This window comes from Pseudonaja textilis, chromosome Z, assembly GCF_049901715.1.
Source record: "Pseudonaja textilis isolate UNSWEBS1 chromosome Z, rPseTex1.2, whole genome shotgun sequence".
Taxonomy (NCBI): domain Eukaryota; kingdom Metazoa; phylum Chordata; class Lepidosauria; order Squamata; family Elapidae; genus Pseudonaja; species Pseudonaja textilis.
This window is the reverse complement of record NC_142008.1, coordinates 122,919,517-122,941,557: the sequence shown is the minus strand read 5'-3', so window position 1 is coordinate 122,941,557 and position 22,041 is coordinate 122,919,517. Positions and strand designations below refer to the sequence as shown.

At 40.4% G+C, this 22,041-nt stretch overlaps 1 protein-coding gene across 1 annotated transcript; it reads left to right on the top strand.

The window, feature by feature from the left end:
* Nucleotides 1–7,294: 7,294 nt before the first annotated feature.
* LOC113449444 (vomeronasal type-2 receptor 26-like) lies at nucleotides 7,295–12,695 on the top strand. Its single transcript, XM_026720550.2, has 4 exons — nucleotides 7,295–8,164; nucleotides 9,281–9,508; nucleotides 10,735–10,861; nucleotides 11,064–12,695. Exons 1-4 carry the CDS (start codon nucleotides 7,352–7,354, stop codon nucleotides 11,963–11,965), a joined length of 2,070 nt encoding a protein of 689 aa, XP_026576335.2. The 5' UTR covers nucleotides 7,295–7,351; the 3' UTR covers nucleotides 11,966–12,695.
* Nucleotides 12,696–22,041: the final 9,346 nt, after the last annotated feature.

Here is a 22,041-nt window from a genome sequence, read left to right as displayed (position 1 = left end):
TTGCCTCAATCTGGACGAAACCTCAGAACTCGTAGGGAGGGACATCCACCACCTGAAAGAGCTATCTCAGAATATTGGCCAGGAGCAATCATTCCTGGACTTTTCATGGCTCTTCTCATGGATGCCAGATTTCCATTGGCTCAAAATCCTTATAACAACCACAGTCACCATTTGTGTCTTTGGAGCCCTCATGTGTTGCCCCTGTCGATGCATACCACCCTGCCTTAGCTGCCTAAAGGCCTGTATCCCCTCTCAGAAGAGAAAACTAAAGGGGGAGACAGGCAGCTATGATAATGATCCAGATTGATCACAAATACCAAGTATACCCAGACATTCAATCAGAGACCACCCTCTTTAAAAAAAAAAATGAAGGATTGTGGAAAGGGAACTTCATGAGGACAGTGGTGACACCCAAGCAGGAAAAGCCCAAAGGGAACATCAGGCCAGCTATAAAACAAACTTGCAATTGGAAAAGAGATTTAATAAAAGGTATTGAAAGAAGCCCCCTAGACAAAAGCCAAGTAATTAAGAAAGCTAGGGAAACAAAAAGAAATCCCTTACAAACAACAGGTCATGCCAAATCAGCAAAACAAATAGACAAAAGATACGAAATGAATTCCATAGCAGACAGGAGATTGCCACCAAACAAATATAAGAAAACATTAGGATGAAACTGATAATCCAATCAAACCACCCCACAGAGTTTACCCTCTGGCGGAAATGAAGACAACCCCCTGACAGGATTTAAAACATTAAGAAATACAAACACAAGCACTCACACACAAAAGGAGAAAAGGTATAAAAATCAGGAGTTTAATATACAAAGATGGCTAGCCCCAGGAACGCAGACTTCTTGCTATCTCTTGCCTTCCTGAAAAATAAACCAGCTTCCAAGCAGTTGTCTGTGTCCTTGCACTGGAGCCCTCCCAGCAGGAAAACTGAATCCTCAAAAGAAAGGCATTTTCCAGCCTTTCAACAGAACCATTGCTAAAAAATTTGAAGCCCACCCCTGGTGGAAGGGTAAAAATCTCTGGATAACCAGTATCTTGAATTCACTCAAAAGCATATTGGGGCCAGTGCAGCTTGCAACAACAGTAGTGTAACACATTGAATCTTGATGCACCCACAACTCTGCAAATTTCTGGATTCTGAACCAACTGAAGCTTCCAAGTGGTTTAGAGTTTGGGGGGAAAATTTTTAGGGCAGCCGTGCCTAGAATGTATTGTGTTAATCCAATTAGGAAGTGATTTAAACATGAATGACCATGAGCAGAGCCTCCCAGTCCAGCAACAGGCACAATTGCCACCCAAGAGGAATTTAAATAAAGTGTATACAAGCAGAAAAATTCATGAACAATCCACTTGCCAATCTCAGGAAGTAAACATTCAATTGCAAGGGCAATTAAATTCAAATTAAATCTTTCTCCACATTTCTATATTTAGAGGCCCTGCTGGATCAGTCTGAAAACAAAACAATTACAAAAGTAAAAGCTTAATAAAGTCTTTGTGCCATTTAACAAATGTATGTGTGCTTAACACAAGTCCTGAATCTGATGCCTTAGATCAAATCTCTTGAGAGTTGAAAATTGCATTACAAAAAGAACAATGATATTTTAGTGAAAATTGGCATTAAATATATTTGGATGAAATGTGTGTGGGGATATCATTGCAGGAGAATTATGCAAGTTGTAATTTATTTTGTCTTCTACTATGAAGGCTCTCTGGACATTCTAGATTCATGTTAGCTTTCTAGATAGGAAATTTCCAACAGTTTTAATGAGGTTGTCAGGGTTCCAACAGATGCCCTAATTAAATCATGAGCCTCAAGCCAAGCTTCAAAAGAAATCCAATTATTTATTAGGAGCTTTATGTCAGCACGGACCAGGTGAAGACAACTCTGATCTCAGTTAATTTGTGCTTTACCTCTGACCCTGTTTTCCCCTCCCCCCAACATGTGTCATCAGTCACATTCCCCAACGAAGAAATTTCAACTTGGGCACATCAGTCTGAATGTACTTTGCTTTGACTGAGATGCCAGCCCCTTGATGCACCTGTGAAGTTCACTTTCCCATATCCCTTGCCTATGGCAACTCAAGAGCAAGTCAGGGATGCTTCATGAGTTGACAGATGTTTTAATCCATCACAATGCAAGTGATGTCACATTTTGGAAGTGTTTTGCAGTAACAGTCATCAGCATATTTCTGGAGCCATCTAAATATATATAAGTTGGACCATGCCTTCATATTTCCATTCCTAATTATCAAGTTGGATCCTGACAAAAGAACACGAAGATTGCTCTTTCAGGACCATAAACCTTCTGAGAAGTTGCAATGTGCTATCCAGCCAGTGTATGGGAATTGGATAGTTAGTTAGCTATTGTGAGCTGTCCCCTTAAGGGAATGCATCATGGTAAATGTAGTTAAGGTATCCTGGGAAATGTAGTCCATGTCATGTGACCACATCTGTAATCCTTATTGGTCACTAAATTGACCCTCGATGGGTTGGGGGAGGTTTCTTCATTCTTGCCTGAACTCACAGACTCGTGGTAGCTGCTCTACCTCTACCTCTACGAGATGAGGGGAAAGGGATAAGGAGATAACCATCTTTTTACCTACAAGATAGATATGCAAAGGATTGGACATTAAGAAGAACTTCATCACAAATGTGAGTTATGAGGATACCTGATGAACCAATAATAAATACTTTGTATGAATGTTTTGTTGCGTTTATCTATCTCCATCTGTACAGAAGACAAAAATCTACCACTGCACAGAATACAGAAAAAGATGAACTCCTGAAGCCCCAGAAGTAGATGCATCTGGAGTCTGTTTGCAGTAAACACATGATTAATTCGGACTCCCTCTGTGCCTCGTTCTCCTTTGAAGTAATCCAACATTGTCTTCATCCCTTAAACAACAAAAGACACTGCGTTCCTTTTTTTTTTCTTCCTTTCCTAATGCCGGATTCAGAATACAGAATATGCAATTTGTTCCATATAGTCTCTTCTGAAAGAAGTCATTTGACTTCTCAGATGTTTGGGGTAGATGCATCTAGACTACCTTACCATCTAATTACATCCTCTCTTGTCAAGAACTTTGGGTCCCGTCATACATGGATGAAATGTCTCCTCTTAAAAAGTGGACTGCCAACTTAGCAATATTATGACTTTCCACCTTGGTAGATCTTTTCTATCTCATGGCATCTCCTGACCAAAGAAAGCAAACAGATACTTAAGAGAGATTTAAAAACAGTTCCAAAATGTTTTGGTTTACTAAAGGTGCAGGTAATACTAATTCTGACTGCTGCTGCATGTGAAGTAGTGCAGAAAGTTTTATCTTTCTGCTCTTCTTTGATTGCATGCCACAGGCTCGCTTTGCAATTATAGACCTCAAGGTCAGTTTCTCAAATCTCCCACCAGAACACATGTAAAAATCTTCTTGTGGCATCTCACAAACATGTTTGCTTCAGCATTTCAATGAGCAGAGTTATTGTATCTCTACTTATCATAGACACTATAATTAAATCACCAGATCAATCCACCAGTGGTTCTCAAGATCCTTCTGAAGGAATTATTAGCCAAATCCCAGTGCTAATATTTTTAAACTGTTGATCAGCCAATGCCAAATCAATTCAGCAGCTGATAGATTCTCTTTGATTTCAATAAATTAGACTAGCTCCATTGTTTTATATATGTGAGATGTATGACTTTATACCGATACTGGTTGGCTCACTGGTTCAACAGCTCCACAGAATAACCGTATTGGAAGAATTTGTGTAAGGCAAATGAAATTCAGGGCTGGGTGACCAAGAGAAAATATTATGGTGGCCAAGAACTTCTGCTGGTCCTTTAAACTGCAAGTTAAGAAAGAGTAGAAAAAATTAGGTACAGCATTAGATTGGAGAGCAACTCTGTTCTTTCACAATTTGAGCATCAAGACATTCAAACATATGTGAAGCTTAAGACAAAGGATCAGATCAATTTTTGAGGCATGACATATTTTTAAGCCAGATATCAAGCAGTTGTTTCACTGTCTTCCAACAGCAATACACAATAGGCCAAATGAGCAGGAATGTTGGCTATTATTGCCATATTACTGCTTCCAGAATTGGCCATGAAGGTACAACCTCTTAAGTGCACTGGAGAGGAAGCCCTTAAAATTCCACAGGAATGGTACCAGGATGGAGAACTCCTCATTGGTGGATTGATGTCCCACATCCATTACTTGTTCCCTGAAATTAGTTTCAAGAGACATCCTTTTGAGGAATCTGTTGACCTCCCATTGTAAGAAACCACTCTCTTACTTGATTTTAATCTAATCCAACTCATGTAAAATAGAGAGGTTCCTTCAACATACTGTATGGTTGAAGATATAAGGTTTCATGGACATATCCTTTATAATAGTTGGAAGTCCATTTGATCTTCTTCAAAAAGATTATGGGGCATCTTACAATCTTTGAAAGAGCAATTCAAAGTTGAAACAGAAAATTTCACAAGAAGAGTAGAAATGTGGGCTCTTCTACTCACAATCTTCCCTTAAGAAAGAAATAAGAAGGAAATAGTGTATAGAAGGAAAAATAAATTTATAACTATATGGCTATGTTCTTCAGCTTCAGCTTCTTTACCAATAAGATCTTCTGTAGTATTTCCTTGCAAATGTGTTCTACTTAGCTTAGATTCTTTCTATAGTGAATTAGAAAGAAATCTAATTGGAAAATCAGCCCATTCTGTTTCTTCCAACTGAGTACACCTCTATTCTCTTCAGAGTTTGGAGCATATCTTCTGGACAACTAGAGATTAACTTCAGCAATAATATTGTTTAATTTCAAAGGGCAAAATATTTAGCTTTTACAAGACTGGATGCTCTTGATCTGATTGTGCAGGAGCTTCTTATTTTTATAAGGTGAACATTTTATAATTGTGGATTAAACAACAGTTTATTAAGCACTAAAGCTTGCATGAGAAGTATAATATGACAATAAACTCTCTCTTCTAGGGCAGGAAAAATAAGAATTCTTTTGTAAACCTCTTCTACATGACAACTATTAAAATATTTCAGGAATGTTATCATGTCATCCTTCTATAAAATCTTTCATGGTCTCTCCAATTATTCCAAAGGGAATTCATGACTTTATTTATTTATTTATTTGTTTGTTTGTATTTTTGTCAATTGCTTACAAGATAATAGATATAAGTAAAAATATAGTTATGAATATATGGATGCATATAAGAAAAATAAAAAATAAAAATAAAAGAAACAATAGGACAGGGATGGTAGTCATGTTGATGCCCATATGCACACCCCCAACAGACCTCTTAGGAAAGGGGTGAGGTCAATAGTAGACAGTGTAAGGTTAAAGTTTTTGGGGTTTGGGGAAGAAACCATAGAGTCAGGTAGAATATTCTAGACATTGACCACTCTGTTGCAAAGTCATATTTCCTGTAATCAAGTTTGGTGCGATTAACCTTGAGTTTGTATCTATTGTTTGCTCTTGTGTTGTTATGGTTGAGGTTGAAGTATTCATTGACTGGTAGGACATTGCAATGTATGATTTTATATACTATACTTAGATCAGATGGAAGGCGGCATAGTTCTAGATTTTCTAGGTCTAGAATTTCAAGTCTGGTGGCATAAGGTATTCTGCAACAAGTAGAAGAGTGGAGAACTCTTCTTGTGAAATATTTATATGTCACATTTTTATATATTTATATACTAATCATGCTGAAGCCTTTTCCTTTTCATGTTCTTTTGGTATTGCAGTTTAAATATCTGTTAAATACTTCATATAAAGATATGAATCTTGATTCTGAAGAGACAAATTGTTGTAATTCAGCTAGACTTCTAATATATGCAATACAAGGGCAGCCTAGAAAGCAGAATCAAAACATATTTCCTGTGGGGTTTTTTCCATTGGATATCTCTTCCTTAGTGGCATAATGCATAGCACAATTCTCTTTTGAAGAAAGTTACTTTATTTGCAGTGTGATAACCAAGTTCTATCAACACATATTGGCTTTAGTTTTTGCCGTGAAAGAGATCAACAAGTATCTTCACATCTTGCCCAACATCACTCTTGGATTCCACATCTATGACAGCTACTCTGATGCACTAATGACCTATCGTACTACACTGGACCTGCTTTTTAAGTTGCATAAAATTGTGCCCAACTATATTTGTGGGACTATAAATAAAATTGTGGGAATCATTGGAGGGATGAGTCCAGAAACCTCCATACGCATGGCAGAAATTTTGCAGCTTTACAAGATCCCACAGGTGGGAGCTATAAATAAAGATCTCAAAATTATGACAATCACATAAGTTGTCTGCTTTTGATTTCCCCTTCAAGAAGCAACTTGATGAATTATCTGTAAAGTGGTGTAGAGAAATTAAAGAGAAGTAAAGAAATTAAAGTAAACAGAAGTAAAGAAATTAGGTTAAAGGGTGGACTTTGATTCATCTGTGTTTTTCTTCAGTATATCACTGCTTTCAGTAAGATGAATTGAGTCATACAGAGTTTTAGTGTAGCATTGTCTGAACCTGCAGGCTTATCCTAGCTGTGTGGAAGAAAAGAACTGAAAGATGTTTTTCTTTAAATTCAAATACAGATAGTCCTCGACTTACACCCACAATTGAGCCCTAAAGCTGCAAATCTTAAGTGAAACACTGTAGTTGTTAAATTACTAACATGGTTGTTAAGTGAATCTGGTTTTCCCCATTGACTTTGCTCGTAAGAAGATTGCAAAAGGGGATCCGCTGACCCCAGGACACTGCAAGGGTCATACATATGAGTCAGTTCCCAAGCAATTGAATTTTTATCACATGACCAGGGGGATGTTGCAATGGTCATAAGTACGAAAAACAGTCATAAGTTACTTTTTTCAATGCTGTTATAACTTTGAACAGTCACTAAATCAACTGCTGTAAATCAAGAACTACCTGTACGTAGATTACCTTTAAGAAAAAGACTTGAGATGTTGATGATGATATTCATTATGATTATATAGCTATACCTATATATATCTGTATCTATCTATCTCTATCTATACCTAGAGATAGATAGATAGAGAGAGAGAGAGAGAGAGAGAGACAGACAGACAGACAGACAGACAGACAGACAGACAGACATATAAGATTTAAAAAGGATATCTCCCTTTTTGGGAGGTCTTTAAACAAAATGAAAATATTAAGCATCCATATTTTTTAAAATAAAATGGTTTAAATCAATAAAAAATGGAATGTATCTTTCTCTGTCATTCTCCTTTTCTCTCATTCTTCCTTTCTTTCCTTTAGATTTCCTATGGCTCATTTCAGTTGGTAGGGACTGATGAATCACGTTTTCCTCCCTTTTATCGCATGGCCCCCGATGAAGCTGTCCAGTATGAGGGTTTAGTCCAGCTCCTCCTGTACTTTGGATGGAAATGGGTCGGATTTATCATTGCAGATGACAAACATGGAGAGCACTTCATCCAAACTCTGGAGCCCATGCTCTCACAAAACAAAATCTGCTCCGAATTCACCGAAAGCGTTGACAGAAACTTCCATTTTTACGAACTCCTTGAAATGGTTGAACGAACAGTGAGTCATGTTGTCGTGTTCACAGAGAAAACAGCAAATGCAGTTATTATACATGGAGAAAATATAGTCTTTATGTGGCTGGCCTCTACTCTGCTGGTGACCAAACTTTTTCCTGTGACAACTTCTGATTTTTCACAGGAAATTTCCACACGGAAAGTGTGGATCACGATGGCCCAAAACGATTTCACGTTACATTCTTTACAAAGAGCTGTCGATATGCAAATGTTCCATGGGGCCATTTCCTTCTCAATTAGCAAAAAGGAACTTCCAGGTTTCCAACAATACATACAGGCTGTCACTCCTTATGGGGCAAATCAGGATGGCTTTATTAGAGAGGTCTGGAAGCAAGCCTTTGGCTGCTCAGTATCAAATAATGCTGTTTCTGAAGATGAGCAGTGTACTGGAGAGGAACGACTGGATGACCTTCTTGCATCCTTTTTTGAAACTAGCATACTTAGCCATAGTTATAGCATCTACAATGCCGTCTATGCTTTGGCTCAAGCCTTACATGTTGCTCACACAATTAGGACACATCAGAACATACAAAAGGATAGGGATCAGGTGAAAGCAAAGACAATAGAAGCCTGGCAGGTAAGATTTCTCTTTATCAATGTTTTTTTTTAAGATTCTTCATGCTTACACACAGTGGCAGGCAAGGAAGGAAGGAAGGAAGGAAGGAAGGAAGGAAGGAAGGAAGGAAGGAAGGAAGAAAGAAAGAAAGAAAGAAAGAAAGAAAGAAAGAAAGAAAGAAAGAAAGAAAGAAAGAAAGAAAGAAAGAAAGAAAGAAAGAAAGAAAGAAAGAAAGAACAACAGAAATGATTAATGGACTGAAAGCTAAAAAATTCAAAATTAAAGTTGCAGGAATTGAGTACATCTAGTCTAATTAAAAGAAGGACAAGGGTGACATGATAGAAGTGGGCTACGCAAAGAATGACAGGAGCTGAGGGCAGGACAAGAAGCAATGGGATGGAAACTAACCAAAGACACAACCAACCTATAACTAAAGGAGAAATTTTCTGGCAGTTAGAACAATTAATCAATGGAATGACTTGTTTCCAGAAGTTCGGGACTTTTTAAAGAACAAATTGGACAACCAATCTGTTGTACTAGAAAACCTCCAGGTTCCCTTCCAATTCTATTATATTAATGAATCAACACATCATTAGATAGGGCAGTTATTCTAAACATCTAAATATCACTGAAGAAAATTACCAAGCACTAGAAGAGATTTTAGTATTTAGCATGGATTATGGTTCCAAAATTACACTTTTTTTATAATGCTTTATTGAGTTTTTTTCAATTTATACCTAATACTAATGGTTATTAAACAGTGCTATGACATTATATATACATTTATGTGTCCTATCAAAACTTACAATACATAATACTTTCATACCCTCTTATTTATACTAAACTGCTACAGTCCTTCATATTTTTTATTCCTGGGGGAGGGACCCCAAATTTTAAAAACAGGTATTGTTTGTGACTATTAGGAAGTGTCTCTGTTTCTCTTTAAGCCTGACACTCTTTTAGGGTTAGGGTTAATATTTTAATATTGAATGTGGAATATGGTCCAGTGTGGCTGCAGTCCTCCATACTTTTTAAATTCTAGTAAGGAAAGGCTCCAAATTTTAAAAAGAAGTCTGTGTGAGGCCATTAGGAAGCATATTGGTTTCCCTTTAATAATTATGCTGTTTCATCTGCAAGCTCCACCCATTTCTGCAGAGAATTTCCTTCAATAACAATGTTGGAGATGAAATTAAATTAAATGAAGACGGAACATTAAAAGCTGGATTTGACATTGTAAACCTGATCACTTTCCCAAATAGCTCTTATATCAACATCCCAGTTGGAGAAATAGATCCACAAGCACCTCCAGGAAAATTCTTCCTCATTCATCAAGACAAAATCCAGTGGCATCATGAATTCACTCAGGTACCATAACAATAACATGGGCTAAAAGAATCAATTTCATATATACTGCTTTTCACTATCTAGCCTTTCCAATTGCCCGTAGATAGCAACTATCTCATAGGCCCCAAAACCATTTCACTCCATCCACGACAAAAGTGTGCAAAAGCAGATGTATTATTGAAATGCTTAATGATAAATATTCTAATAATAATTTCCAAACCTGTGCAAAAAGATGTATTTTCCTCCTGCTGAATTTGAGAACAGTGTCATGTGCAGATGTAGGCTGCAGATCTGAAGGAAGTATTTGTATCTAAACCTTCAATCCTGAGAATAGAATTCTTTATTGGCCGAGGGTGTTTGGACACACAAGGAATTTGTCTCCGGTGTATAAGCTCTCCATGTATATACAAACAATAGAGCGATAGATCACAAATCATACGATGCAAGGAACAATTTATAAATTATAAGATACCAATCGGAGAAGGTAGTAGGAAAGATTAGAAGTTGAGAAACAGGAGAAGGATGAGAAAATGAGAAGGATAATAGCAATACAGCCCTACTATATGGATAAATAACCTTAGGCATAAGACAATACTATTGTAGCTAGGTGTTTAACAGAGTGATGGTATGGGTGGGGGGGAACTGTCTTTGCATCTAGTTCAGTGGTAAGATTCAAAAAAATTTACTACCAGTTCTGTGAGCATGGCTTGGTGGGTGTGGCATGGCTTGGTGAGCGTAGCTTGTTGGGCATGACAGGGCAAGGATACTGCAAAATCTCCCTTTCCATCTCACTCCAGGGAAAGGATACCATAAAATCTCCATTTGCTCCCCACACCGGGGGAAGGTTACTGCAAAATCCCCATTCCCTCCCCACCCACTAACCTGCTTTCCAGCTCCATTCTCCTATGCAGGGCAACAAAAGAAGACCCAGCCAATCAGCTGGGACTCAGGAGGCAGAGAATAGATGGGGGCAGGGCCAGTCAGAGGTGGTATTTGCCAGTTCTCTGAACTACTCAAAATTTCTGCTATCGGTTCTCTAGAACTGGTCAGAACCTGCTGAATACCACCATTGGTCTAGTTGCTTTGGCATGTAATTCCCTATAATGACATCTTGAAGGGAGAAGTTGAAACAATTTATGTCCAGGATGTGAGAAGTCTCTAAATATTTTATGAGCCCTCTGACAAAATATCTAAAAAGGATTTTTTTTTAAAGGTTAATACTGACTACTTTCTTTATTTGGATATAGCTACCACCTCTCTCATTATGTAATGACCCATGTCCTCTTGGAAAAATAAAGAACAAGATTGAAGGGCAGAAATTTTGCTGCTATGCTTGTGCTCATTGTACAGAAAAGATGATATCCAGACAAATCGGTAAGATTCATAGCATCCCAATGAAACTTTGTCTGAATGTTTATTTCTGCAGCCCAGTTAAAAACATTTGACAGAAATGGTGTAGGATCTCTGCTTGAGCAGGGGTTTGGACTAGATGACCTACAAGGTCCCTTCCAACTCTGATTATCTGTTATCTGAACTTGGGAAAAGTGTCATTCTGTTCAAAAACTCTTTTTTTCAGATATGGAGAATTGTGACCGTTGTCCAGAGGATCAATTTCCAAATGAAGCTCACGATGAGTGCATTCCAAAGATGCTGAATTACCTCTCCTTTGAAGAGCCACTGGGCATTACTCTCATGTCTCTGTCTCTTCTTTTTTCTATAGTTACAGCTTTGGTATTTATAATCTTCATTAAGCAACGGGATACTCCCATTGTCAAAGCCAACAATCGCAACCTCACTTACCTTCTACTTGTCTCCCTCTTCCTTTGTTTCCTCTGCTCACTTCAGTTCATTGGACACCCCAATAAGGTGACCTGCCTCCTTCGACAAACAACATTTGGCATCATCTTCTCTATTGCAATCTCTTCTATATTGGCCAAAACCATTACAGTTGTCGTAGCATTCCTAGCATCAAAGCCAGGAAGCCTATTCCACAAATGGGTGGGGCAAAAGTTGGCCTATTCTATTATCTGGTTCTGCTCCTTCATTCAAGTAACTATTTGTGTTGTTTGGCTGAATACATCTCCCCCGTTTCCAGATTTGGACATGGAGACACTCTTGGGAGAAATCATAGTTGAATGTCATGAAGGCTCCATCACCATGTTTTACTGTGTCTTGGGCTACATGGGCTTCTTGGCCCTTCTCAGCTTCATTGTGGCCTTCCTAGCCAGGAAGCTGCCAGAAAGTTTCAATGAAGCCAAGTTCATCACTTTCAGCATGTTGGTTTTCTGCAGCGTTTGGCTGACCTTTGTCCCCACCTATCTGAGCACCAACGGGAAGTACATGGTGGCCGTGGAGATCTTCTCTATCCTGTCTTCCAGTGGTGGCTTACTGGGATGTATCTTCACCCCCAAAATCTACATAATTATACTGAGGCCTGAGCTCAACACTAGAGAGCATTTAGTACATAAGAAATTGTAAGGTCACAGAAGTTTCCCTGAGCCACTGAGATGCCAAAGATTGAGACTCATGATGAGGTTTGCAAAAATAGCAGCTTTTTTATTCTTTGGCCAAAGCAAAAAAGTCTGGGTGAATACTATGTCCAAAACATACAGACAAAAAATGCATGTAAGGAATAGCCACACCCTGAGAGAGTGGCTTAGTGTATTATATACATTTTAAGCTGATAGAAACAAATCAAACAGAGACAAGGTTTGTTATTAATGTGGCAATGTCTTGCCCATGCCCTTCCCTTCCTTATCCATGGAGCGTTCTTTATCTATGCTCTGTCCATACTTCATTATTTTACACAGAATCCCTTGTCCTTGTGTGTTCATGTTCCTAGGCAGCCACCCTACTTATCTATGGAGCAGGATGTTCTTGGGAACTGTATCCAAGGATGTGTCTAGCTCTGAAGCTAATTGCAGAGATGAGAAACCAGATAGAAAAGGATACAATTCTCTTACGGAATGAATTCCTAACAAATGACTCTGATCCTTAGCAAAATAGTACATGCAACTTCTTTAACAGATGTAAAGAGCAAAGGTTAGATTGATTCATGTCAAACCATGTCCTTTCATAATAAAAATAAAAAAGAACAAGATTGAATTTTGAACAAGCAAATACTAATTGGATGTATACGTGCAGCCTTTTTCATATACAGGAATGAATTAGTAATAGAATGAAGCTGCACAAACATTTCAAAAAGTTACGTGGAATATTTGTGTCCAAATTTGATTAGTACACCCCAGAGTAAACTATTAGGAAATACACTAACTCTATAGGTAATAAAGTATAAACAAACTCAACTGAATTTGTCTTTCACCTTAATCATTGATGGGGTTTTTTTGAGGGTAGGGTTTATGTTCTGTCTCACCTGTAGCCACAAGGTGAGAGTCCAAATGTCCAAAGGAAAAAACACAAACAGACAATATCAGAAACAACAGAGTTAACTTTCCTCTGGCTGTAGTCATCGTTGGCAGCTTTCCCAGAAGCTGTCTGTAAATCCAGATAATGAGCCACACTATAAATCAGAGCCGAACTGCAAACAGAAAACTTTTTCCGAACTGTGAAAGTAAATAACAAAGTTTGACCCGAACGGGGATTCCAAGCTAACACGCCTCCTTATATTCCTTAAAGGGGCGTGTCAGTCTCTCTATTCAGTCCCTGATTTGACGTTTCCTTTCAATTTGTGCTTGACGTCTCAGCCTACGTCTAGTCCTTACATCAATCCAACATTCATCGGCTTGATCATCCCCCAAGGACTCTGGCACGTTCTGTCGATCATCTGCTGGCACCTGAGGCATAATTGACGAGGAAGGTTCTGGAGAGGAAGGTGATTCTGACACTTCCTCATCCTCCTGGCTCACGTCTGCATCTCCCATTAAAGCAGGCTCAAATCCCAATGCCAAACCCTCCTCATCACTCGACGTGTCTTCTGACAAATCAGACTCAAAGCGCACCTCAAACCTCCCAGTCACAACACTATCCCTCACCGCAGGGCCCTTCCCCTGAGTCTGATGATCCAGATGTGGTTTCGATGGAAATTGTGCATGATATAGCCGGATAAGGTCAAAAGAGTCATCAAACTATATGTACCAACAACAACTCCCAAAACAAAACAAAAAAACAGATTGCCCATAACAATAAGGAAACTTCAATCCAAAAAGAGATCACTCTGGCGGAAAAACAAATCTGGTCACGTTGCCAATTTCAAAAGCCGATACAAAGATTTATTCCACCAGATAAAGACCAAATGCACCAATTATCACATTAAACAAGAGGAAAACCTTCTAAGCACCAATTCCACCAGTGCTTTTTACAATTTTGTAAACAACAAACTAAAAGATTCAAGGTCCATCCCACCCCTGATAGGACCTAATGGTAAAGACCGCAACGACGACACCATTAAAGCCAACATCTTTAACACATTTTTTGGCTCAGTATTTGTAAACAGCAATGGATCATGCCCAGTATTTCCTAGCCGAATCACAGATAACTACAATGATCTAATACTTATCGATTTTACAGAAGACAATGTTGAAAAAGCACTTCGCAATCTAAAACCATCTCTATCTATTGGACCGGATGGAATATGTGCCTATTTCTTAAAACAGCTATCCACTGCCATAGCCAAACTTCTAAGCATAATCTTTGAAAAATCTTTCAGGACCAGTTCCTTGCCTAACCTATGGTCACAAGCCACAGTCATCCCCATCTTCAAAAAGGGAGACCCTTGCCTAGTTGAAAATTACAGACCAATCTCCTTATGCTGCGTCACCTGTAAAGTCATGGAATCAATTATTAACCAATCCATCATCCTCCACTTAGAGACAAACAACCTACTCTCCAATAAACAATTTGGTTTCAGAAAAAAACTGCAACTCTTACACTGCAAAAACATATGGACTGCACAACTTGATCAGGGCAAAACAATAGATGCAATCTACATAGACTTCTGTAAAGCCTTTGATTCAGTGGTACATGACAAACTACTACTAAAAATAAAATCCTATGGTATCTCTGGACAACTGCATAACTGGATAGAAGCATTCCTGTCAAACAGATAACAAATGGTCAAAATTGGGAGTGTCCTATCAAATTCTGTACCTGTTAATAGTGGTATCCCCCAAGGCAGTGTTCTAGGACCAACTCTCTTCATACTCTACATAAATGACCTCTGTGGTCATATTAAGAGCAACTGCATTCTTTTAGCTGATGATGTAAAGCTGTTCAATACCACAGACAATACTGCTACCCTTCAAAAAGATCTTGACTGTGTATCAGAATGGTCAAACAAATGGCAACTTCAAATCTCAACAAATAAATGCTCTGTCTTACATATTGGCAAAAAAAATCTGAAAATAAAATACAAGCTGAATAGTCAAGATCTTGTTGATGATCCAAGCTCTGTAAAGGACCTTGGAATACTCACCTCTAATGATCTAAGTGCCCACTGCAACTACATAGCCAAAAAGGCATTAAGAGTTGTTAACCTAATCTTACGTAGCTTTTTCTCTGGTAATATCACACTACTAACTAGAGCATACAAAACATTTGCTAGACCAATACTCGAATACAGCTCATCAGTCTGGAACCCACATTACGTATCTGATATTAGCACAATTGAGAAAGTCCAGAAATATTTCACAAGAAGAGTTCTCCACTCCTCTACTCGTTGTAGAATACCTTATGCCACCAGACTTGAAATTCTAGAACTAGAAAACCTTGAATTACGCCGTCTTCGGTCTGATTTAAGCATGGTATATAAAATCATACATTGCAATGTCCTACCTGTCAATGAATACTTCAGCGTCAACCATAACAACACAAGAGCATACAACAGATACAAACTCAAGGTTAACCGCACCAAGCTTGATTGCAGGAAATACGACTTCAGCAACAGAGTGATCAATGTCTGGAATACTCTACCCGACTCTGTAGTTTCTTCCCCAAACCCCAAAAACTTTAACCTTAGACTGTCTACTATTGACCTCACCCCTTTCCTAAGAGGTCTGTAGGGGGCGTGCATAAGCGCACCAACGTGCCTACCGTCCCTGTCCTATTGTTTCTTTTATTTTTCTTTTATTTTTCTTATATGTACCCATTTCATGTATTCATAACTATGTATACACTTATACTTATTATCTTGTAAACAATTGACAAATAAAATAAAATAAATAAATAAAATAAGGTCTGGGGCATGCACCTTGGACTCATCCTCCCGGGAATGAATCTCTGTTTCATTCTCCAGCCTCCCGACGAAGTACTGAAATTGTCCTTTCAGCCATCATGAATCATGAATGCCAACCACCGTGGCATCAACAACAGGATCATCGCTGGGCCTAGATGGAGAACCCATATCGTCAGGAGAACGGAGAGTACATGATGGGGTGTCAGGTACCAAAAGGGAATGCTGGAAGACAGGATGAATGCACATGGAGCGCAGTACGGTGAGCCGATAAGTAACAGGATTGATGAGCACCTCGATAGGGAAGGGACCAATGAAGCGATGGTCCAACTTCTTAATCGGACGATCGACCCGTAGGTGCTTCATGGATAACCACACCTTGTCTCCCACAGCCAGCGGAGGTGTCGCCCGATGCAAATGATCCGCAAACCTTTTATAGTCCGCCTTAGCCCGTTCCAACTGTTGTGAGACCAATTGGTGCACTGAATGCAGTTCCGATAAAAATTCTCACATCTCTAGAACTGGGGAATCCAAGATCAACAAGGGGAAAAACCTCGGGTGGTAACCCACATTTGCATAAAAAGGCATCATGTGGGTGGAGGTGTGCTGAGAATTTTTAAAAGCGAACTCCGCCAAAGGAAGATATGTCACCCAGTCATTTTGTCGTTGATTAACAAAACATCTGAGGTATTGGGTTAGGATGCCAATTACTTTCTCAGTCCTGCCATCGATTTCCGGATGATGCACTGACGCTAAACATACTTGCACCCGTAATGCATTCATTAGGCTCTTCCAGAATTGAGTGGTGAACTGGACACCGCGATCTGAAACAACTCTGTCTGGTAAGACATGCAAACGGAATACATGTTGCAGAAAAGGCTGAGCAGTAACACGAGCCGATGGTAACCTTCTACATGGGATGAAATGTGCCATCTTGGTGAGCATGTCAACCACCACAAGTACTGTTGTATAACCCGATGAAGAGGGCAAGTATGTTAAAAAGTCAATGGAAATTGCCCCCCAGGGTCGGTTCGGAGTCGGTAGTGGTTGAAGAAGGCCAGGAGGCGCACCCGACGCAGCTTTTGCTTGCCAACATGGTACACAAGAGACAACATAAGCGAAGATATCATGCCGGACTCGAGGCCACCAAAAAGTCCTTGTGACCGGATGAAGGGTTTTGAAGAACCCAAAATGACCCGCAGCTGGGTTGTCATGACATTGGGTCATGATGAGGGCTCTAAGTGTCCTGGTGGGCACATACAATCGGCCCCGATGTTGTAGTAAACCCTCCCCCAGAGTCCATGGGGAGTCAGGTCCAATTTCTCCCATTATCTGCTGCGACCAATCGTCTAAGCACTGCGCCTCTCATACCCGAGCCCTCAAATCCACCGGTTCCTGGATAATGGCCAAAGATTCCGGTGGTAGCACTGTACATGGAGGAAGAGGTTCTTCAGGACACCAATATTCCGGTTTGCATGACAGGGCATCTGCTTTTTTATTTTGACCACTAGGGATCTACGTGACTGAAAAATTGAACCTAGCAAAGAACAGCAACCATCAGATCTGTCGTTGGTTCAATTTCCGAGCAGTGGTCAAGTGCTCCAGATTACGATGATCCGTCCAAACTTCCACCTTGTGCTGAGCCCCCTTAAGGTGATGTCGCCAGATCTCAAACATAGCCTTAATGGCCAGCAACTCTTTCTCCCAGATTGTATAATTACGCTCGGAAGTAGTAAGTTTCCGGGAATAATATGTGCATGGAAAAAGAGGTGCACCATCCGCTGGGGCTTGTAACAACACCGCCCCAATGGCCATGTTGGATGCATCCGTCTCCACTACAAATGGAAGATGGGGGTCAGGATGCCTCAAGATTGGTTCTGCAATGAAGGCTTTCTTGATGGCTGCAAAGGCCTGTTGCTGTGGGGGCCCCCACTGGAATGGAACCTTCTTGCGAAGGAGCTGGGTGATGGGATCCGTCAGTTTGGCAAAACCCGGGATGAAGGACCTGTAATAATTAGCGAACCCCAAGAGACATTGTACGTCTTTCACTCGACGGGGGTGGTGGTGGTCCCAACTACACAGAGCATCCACCTTGCACGGGTCCATGGCAATGCCTTCGGGAGAGATGATATGTCCCAAGAACTCTATGGAAATCTGGAAAAAGAGGCATTTCTCCAGTTTCGCATATAGTCTATGTTCCCGAAGACGTTGTAGTACCTGGTGAACTTGGCAAAAGTTGCTTTCCCTGGACTTAGAATAGATCAAAATGTCATCCAGGTACACCACCACAAACCGGTCATGCATGTCCCTAAAAATATGGTTCATGAAATGCTGGAAGACCGCAGGGGCGTTGGTCAACCCAAAAGGCATCACAGTATATTTGAAGTGGCCGTATCTAGTACCAAATGCTGTCTTCCACTCACCTCCTTTGTGCATCCGCACCAGGTTATAAGCCCCTCGAAGATCGAGCTTGGTGAAAATAGTGGCCTCTCGTAATCACTCCATCAGCTCTGGAATGAGTGGCAAAGGATAACTATTTTTCACCATAATGGCATTTAGCCTGCAGTAGTCACAACACAAGCACAAATCCCCCATCTTCTTTTTCACAAAAAGGACAGGAGCAGAAAGAGGAGACGACGATGGTCTGATAAAACCCTGGGCCAAGTTCTTGTCCAGAAAATCTTGAAGAGCGGCCCATTCGGGCTCAGACATTGAATACAAATGACCTTTGGGTAGCGGAGCATTGGGCAGGAGGTCCACAGGACAGTCATAAGGTCGATGCGGGGGTAATCGATCCGCCTCCTTCTCGCTAAAAACATCTGAGAAGTCAGACAGTTCAGGAGGTACAGAGACGGCAGGGGCAGTGATGTCTTGACCAGCACAGATGTGTTTTAGGTGGTCCACACACTGGAGACTCAGGAACAAAATGGCATTCTGTGCCCATGCCACCTGAGGATCGTGCAACCGTAGCCAAGCCATTCCGAGAACCAAGGGGAGATGGAGGTCTGAGGTGATATAAAAACTAATTGCCTCCTCATGGTCCCCAATGACCAGGCATAACGGCTGAGTAGCAAAACGAATGGGCCCAGACCACAGTTCCCTCCCATCAATGGTTTCCACCTTAATGGGAGGCTCCACCGCAACCAAGGGAATTTCATAATGTGTTGCAAAAGAAATTGGTAGTAGCCCCCGAGTCCACCAACGCAACCACAGGAATCCCCTCCAACCGGGACTGCAAGAAAGCAAATGTTGGGGGGGACCAGAATTCACCTCCGCTACTTCAGGTGGTTGGTTGATACGTGTCTGGCTCAGAGTTTCCCCGAGACCAGACCGACCTTGTTTCCCTGACGGTACAGGATTAGATTCGGGCACTGGCTTTCGTGCCCCTCATTGTTTACCAGGACAGGAACTGGCAAAATGTCCCGACCCCCCACAATACAGGCACAAGCCTCCCTGAAATCTCCGTGTGCATTCTTGTGCCGTCAACCGAGGGCAGAGCACACCCAACTCCATCGGTTTCTCAGTCCTAGTCATGGCACTGTGGGATACCAGGGGCGCTGGTTGTACGGGAGGCTGTGGCTGTGAGTGGGATGGCGGCTCCAGAGCTAGGTGTCTAGTCTTGCGCTGTTGAAGCCGGGTGCCAATACGCAAACATTGCACCACCAGCGCATCCAGGGTTAGAGCCAGCTCCACATGCACCAACTCGTCTTGAATTTCTTCTGCCAAACCCTCCTGAAAAGCATCCATGTGGGCTGCCTAATTCCAAGCACAGTCCATCCTCCTGGCTCACGTCTGCATCTCCCATTAAAGCAGGCTCAAATCCCAATGCCAAACCCTCCTCAGCACTCGAACCTGTGTCTTCTGACACATCAGACTCAAAACACACAGCAGGCTCAAACCTCCCAGTCACAACAGGTTTATATTAATTTTTCAGCAAGACATTTACAATATGATTTAAATAAGTTGCTCTGTTTGGGTTTTCAATAGTAATAAAAAAAGAACTGGTGGCTATCAAGATAAACGTTGGAAAGAATAGATTGTGATCAGTGGTGGGATTCAAAACATTTTACTACCAGTTCGGTGGGTGTGGCTTGGTGGGCGTGGTTAGGTGGGCATGGCAGGGGTAGGATACTGAAAAATTTCCATTCCCTTCCCACCCCACTAACCTGCTTTCCAGCTCTGTTCTCCTGTGCAGGGCAACAAAAGAAGACCCAGCCAATCAGTTGGGACTTGGAGACAGAGAATAGATGGGGCAGGGCCAGTCAGAGGTGGTATTTGCTGGTTCTCTGAATAACTAAAAATTTCTGCTATTGATTTTCCAGAACTGGTCAGAACCTGCTAAATGCCACCTCTGATTGTGATTCTTTGTAGATTGTTGAACAGTTGCCCTAGCCCTTAAATTGATTATTTTTTGCCACCAAAGCTGACAATACAATTATTACCAAACTCTTTCCATGACTTCCAACTAAATTAGAAGATGCATACGAGTTGAGCAATTATTTTAATGGATAATTCCTAATGGCATGAAAGTTTAAGGATACATAAAGAAATATTTCTTTCCCTAGATGAAAAAAAGTATATCCCGATGAAACCCTTTCCTTTTTGTGATTTTGTTAGGTAAATTAGTTAGGGAAGAGGGTGTTCAGCAGGTTCTAACCAGTTCTGGAGAACTGGTAGTGGAAATTTTGAGAAGTTCGGAGAACCAGCAAATATCACCTCTGACTGGAAATTTTACAGTATCCTTCCCCTACCTCACCAAGGCACGCCCATAGAACCAGTACTAAAAAAAAATTTGAATCTCACCACTGGAAAGCATGGTGTTGTGGCCAAAATTGGGCTTTAAACAGACAACAAAATTTTATTTACATGCTTACAAGCAATAATACACTATATTCTGGATCCCCAGCAAAGTTTTTAATACTTTGCTGAGCCCTCATAAGCAAAACTGAACCAGGGTTTATATATGCTTGCTTATTTAAAAGCAAGAAAATGTAGAAACAGTGGAAATTATGGGTGGCATTAGAAAATTTGAGATTAATCGATCTATCTGACCATAATATCATTTATCCCTTCCTGTTAGGTCAACATCCTTGCCATAACATCCTTGAGATGTCGTCAGTGAAATAGATAGTCCTTGACATATGACCACAATTGAGCCCAAAATTTCTGCTGCTAAGTGAGACATGTGTTAAGTTTTGCCCCATTTTATGACCTTTCTTTTCCACCGTTAATAAGTGAATCGCCACCATTGTTAAGTTAGTAACATAGTTGTTAAATGAATCTGGCTTTGCTTGTCCAAAGGTCTCAAAAATTATTCACATGACCACAGGATACTGCATCCATCATAAATATGAGTCAGTTGCCAAGTGTCTGAATTTTAATTACCTGACCATGAGGATATTGCAATGGTTGTAAGTGTGAAAAATGTCAGAAATCACTTTCTGAACTGCCGTTGAACTGTTCTAAATTCAAGAGTCCCTATAGAAACAATTTGATTTTCTGGGCCTCAGGTTCCCCCACTTAGTCTTCTCCCTATCAGCACTCTTAATCAGAGTTTAAATACCCTGTTACATTTCACTTGTAACTTGTGGAGAGTGTGTCAGTCAACTGAACAAGGACTAGCTAGCATATATTTCAACTATATGTACCTACGGTATATTCTGGCTATCCAAATAATGCAACTCTTTGGGCCACCAGCAGATGGCGAACAGACAATGATATTCAGAGGATATTCAATGGAAGGAATGGGTGTTGAATACGGAAATGGAAGGGAAGGGGAAGGGAGAGATTGTAAGAAAGGAAGGAAGGAAGAGAAGAGAAAGAAAGAAGGAAGGAGAGAAGGAAAGGAAAGGAAAAAAAGAAAAGAAAGAAGGAAAGGAAAGGAAAGGGGAGGAAAGAAAGTAAGAAAGAAGAGGAGAGAGAGGAGAGGAGAGAAGAGAAGAGAAGAGAAGAGAAGAGAAGAGAAGAGAAGAGAAGAGAAGAGAAGAGAAGAGAAGAGAAGAGAAGAGAAGAGAAGAGAACGAAGGAAGGAAGGAAGGAAAGGAAAAAGGAAAGGAAAGAAGGAAAGGAAAGGGGAAAGAAAAGAAGAAAGGAGAAAAAAGGAAAAAGAAAGGGCAACCAATCCTATTTTCTATGGGGAGGGGCCAGGAGGTGTGGGAAGAAAACTTTAAATTAGAATGACAAAGTATTTTGGAACAAGTAACTGAAGGCAACATCTGCAAAAAGCAGAAAGAAGGAAGAGAGATATAGAGGCTTCCCAAAAAAGCACAGCATTGAGAAGATAACAAGCAATAACAAGCAAAATTTAACTAAAAATAATCAACAACTATGAACTAAAATATTAAAAGGACCCCTTCTAATATGGGGA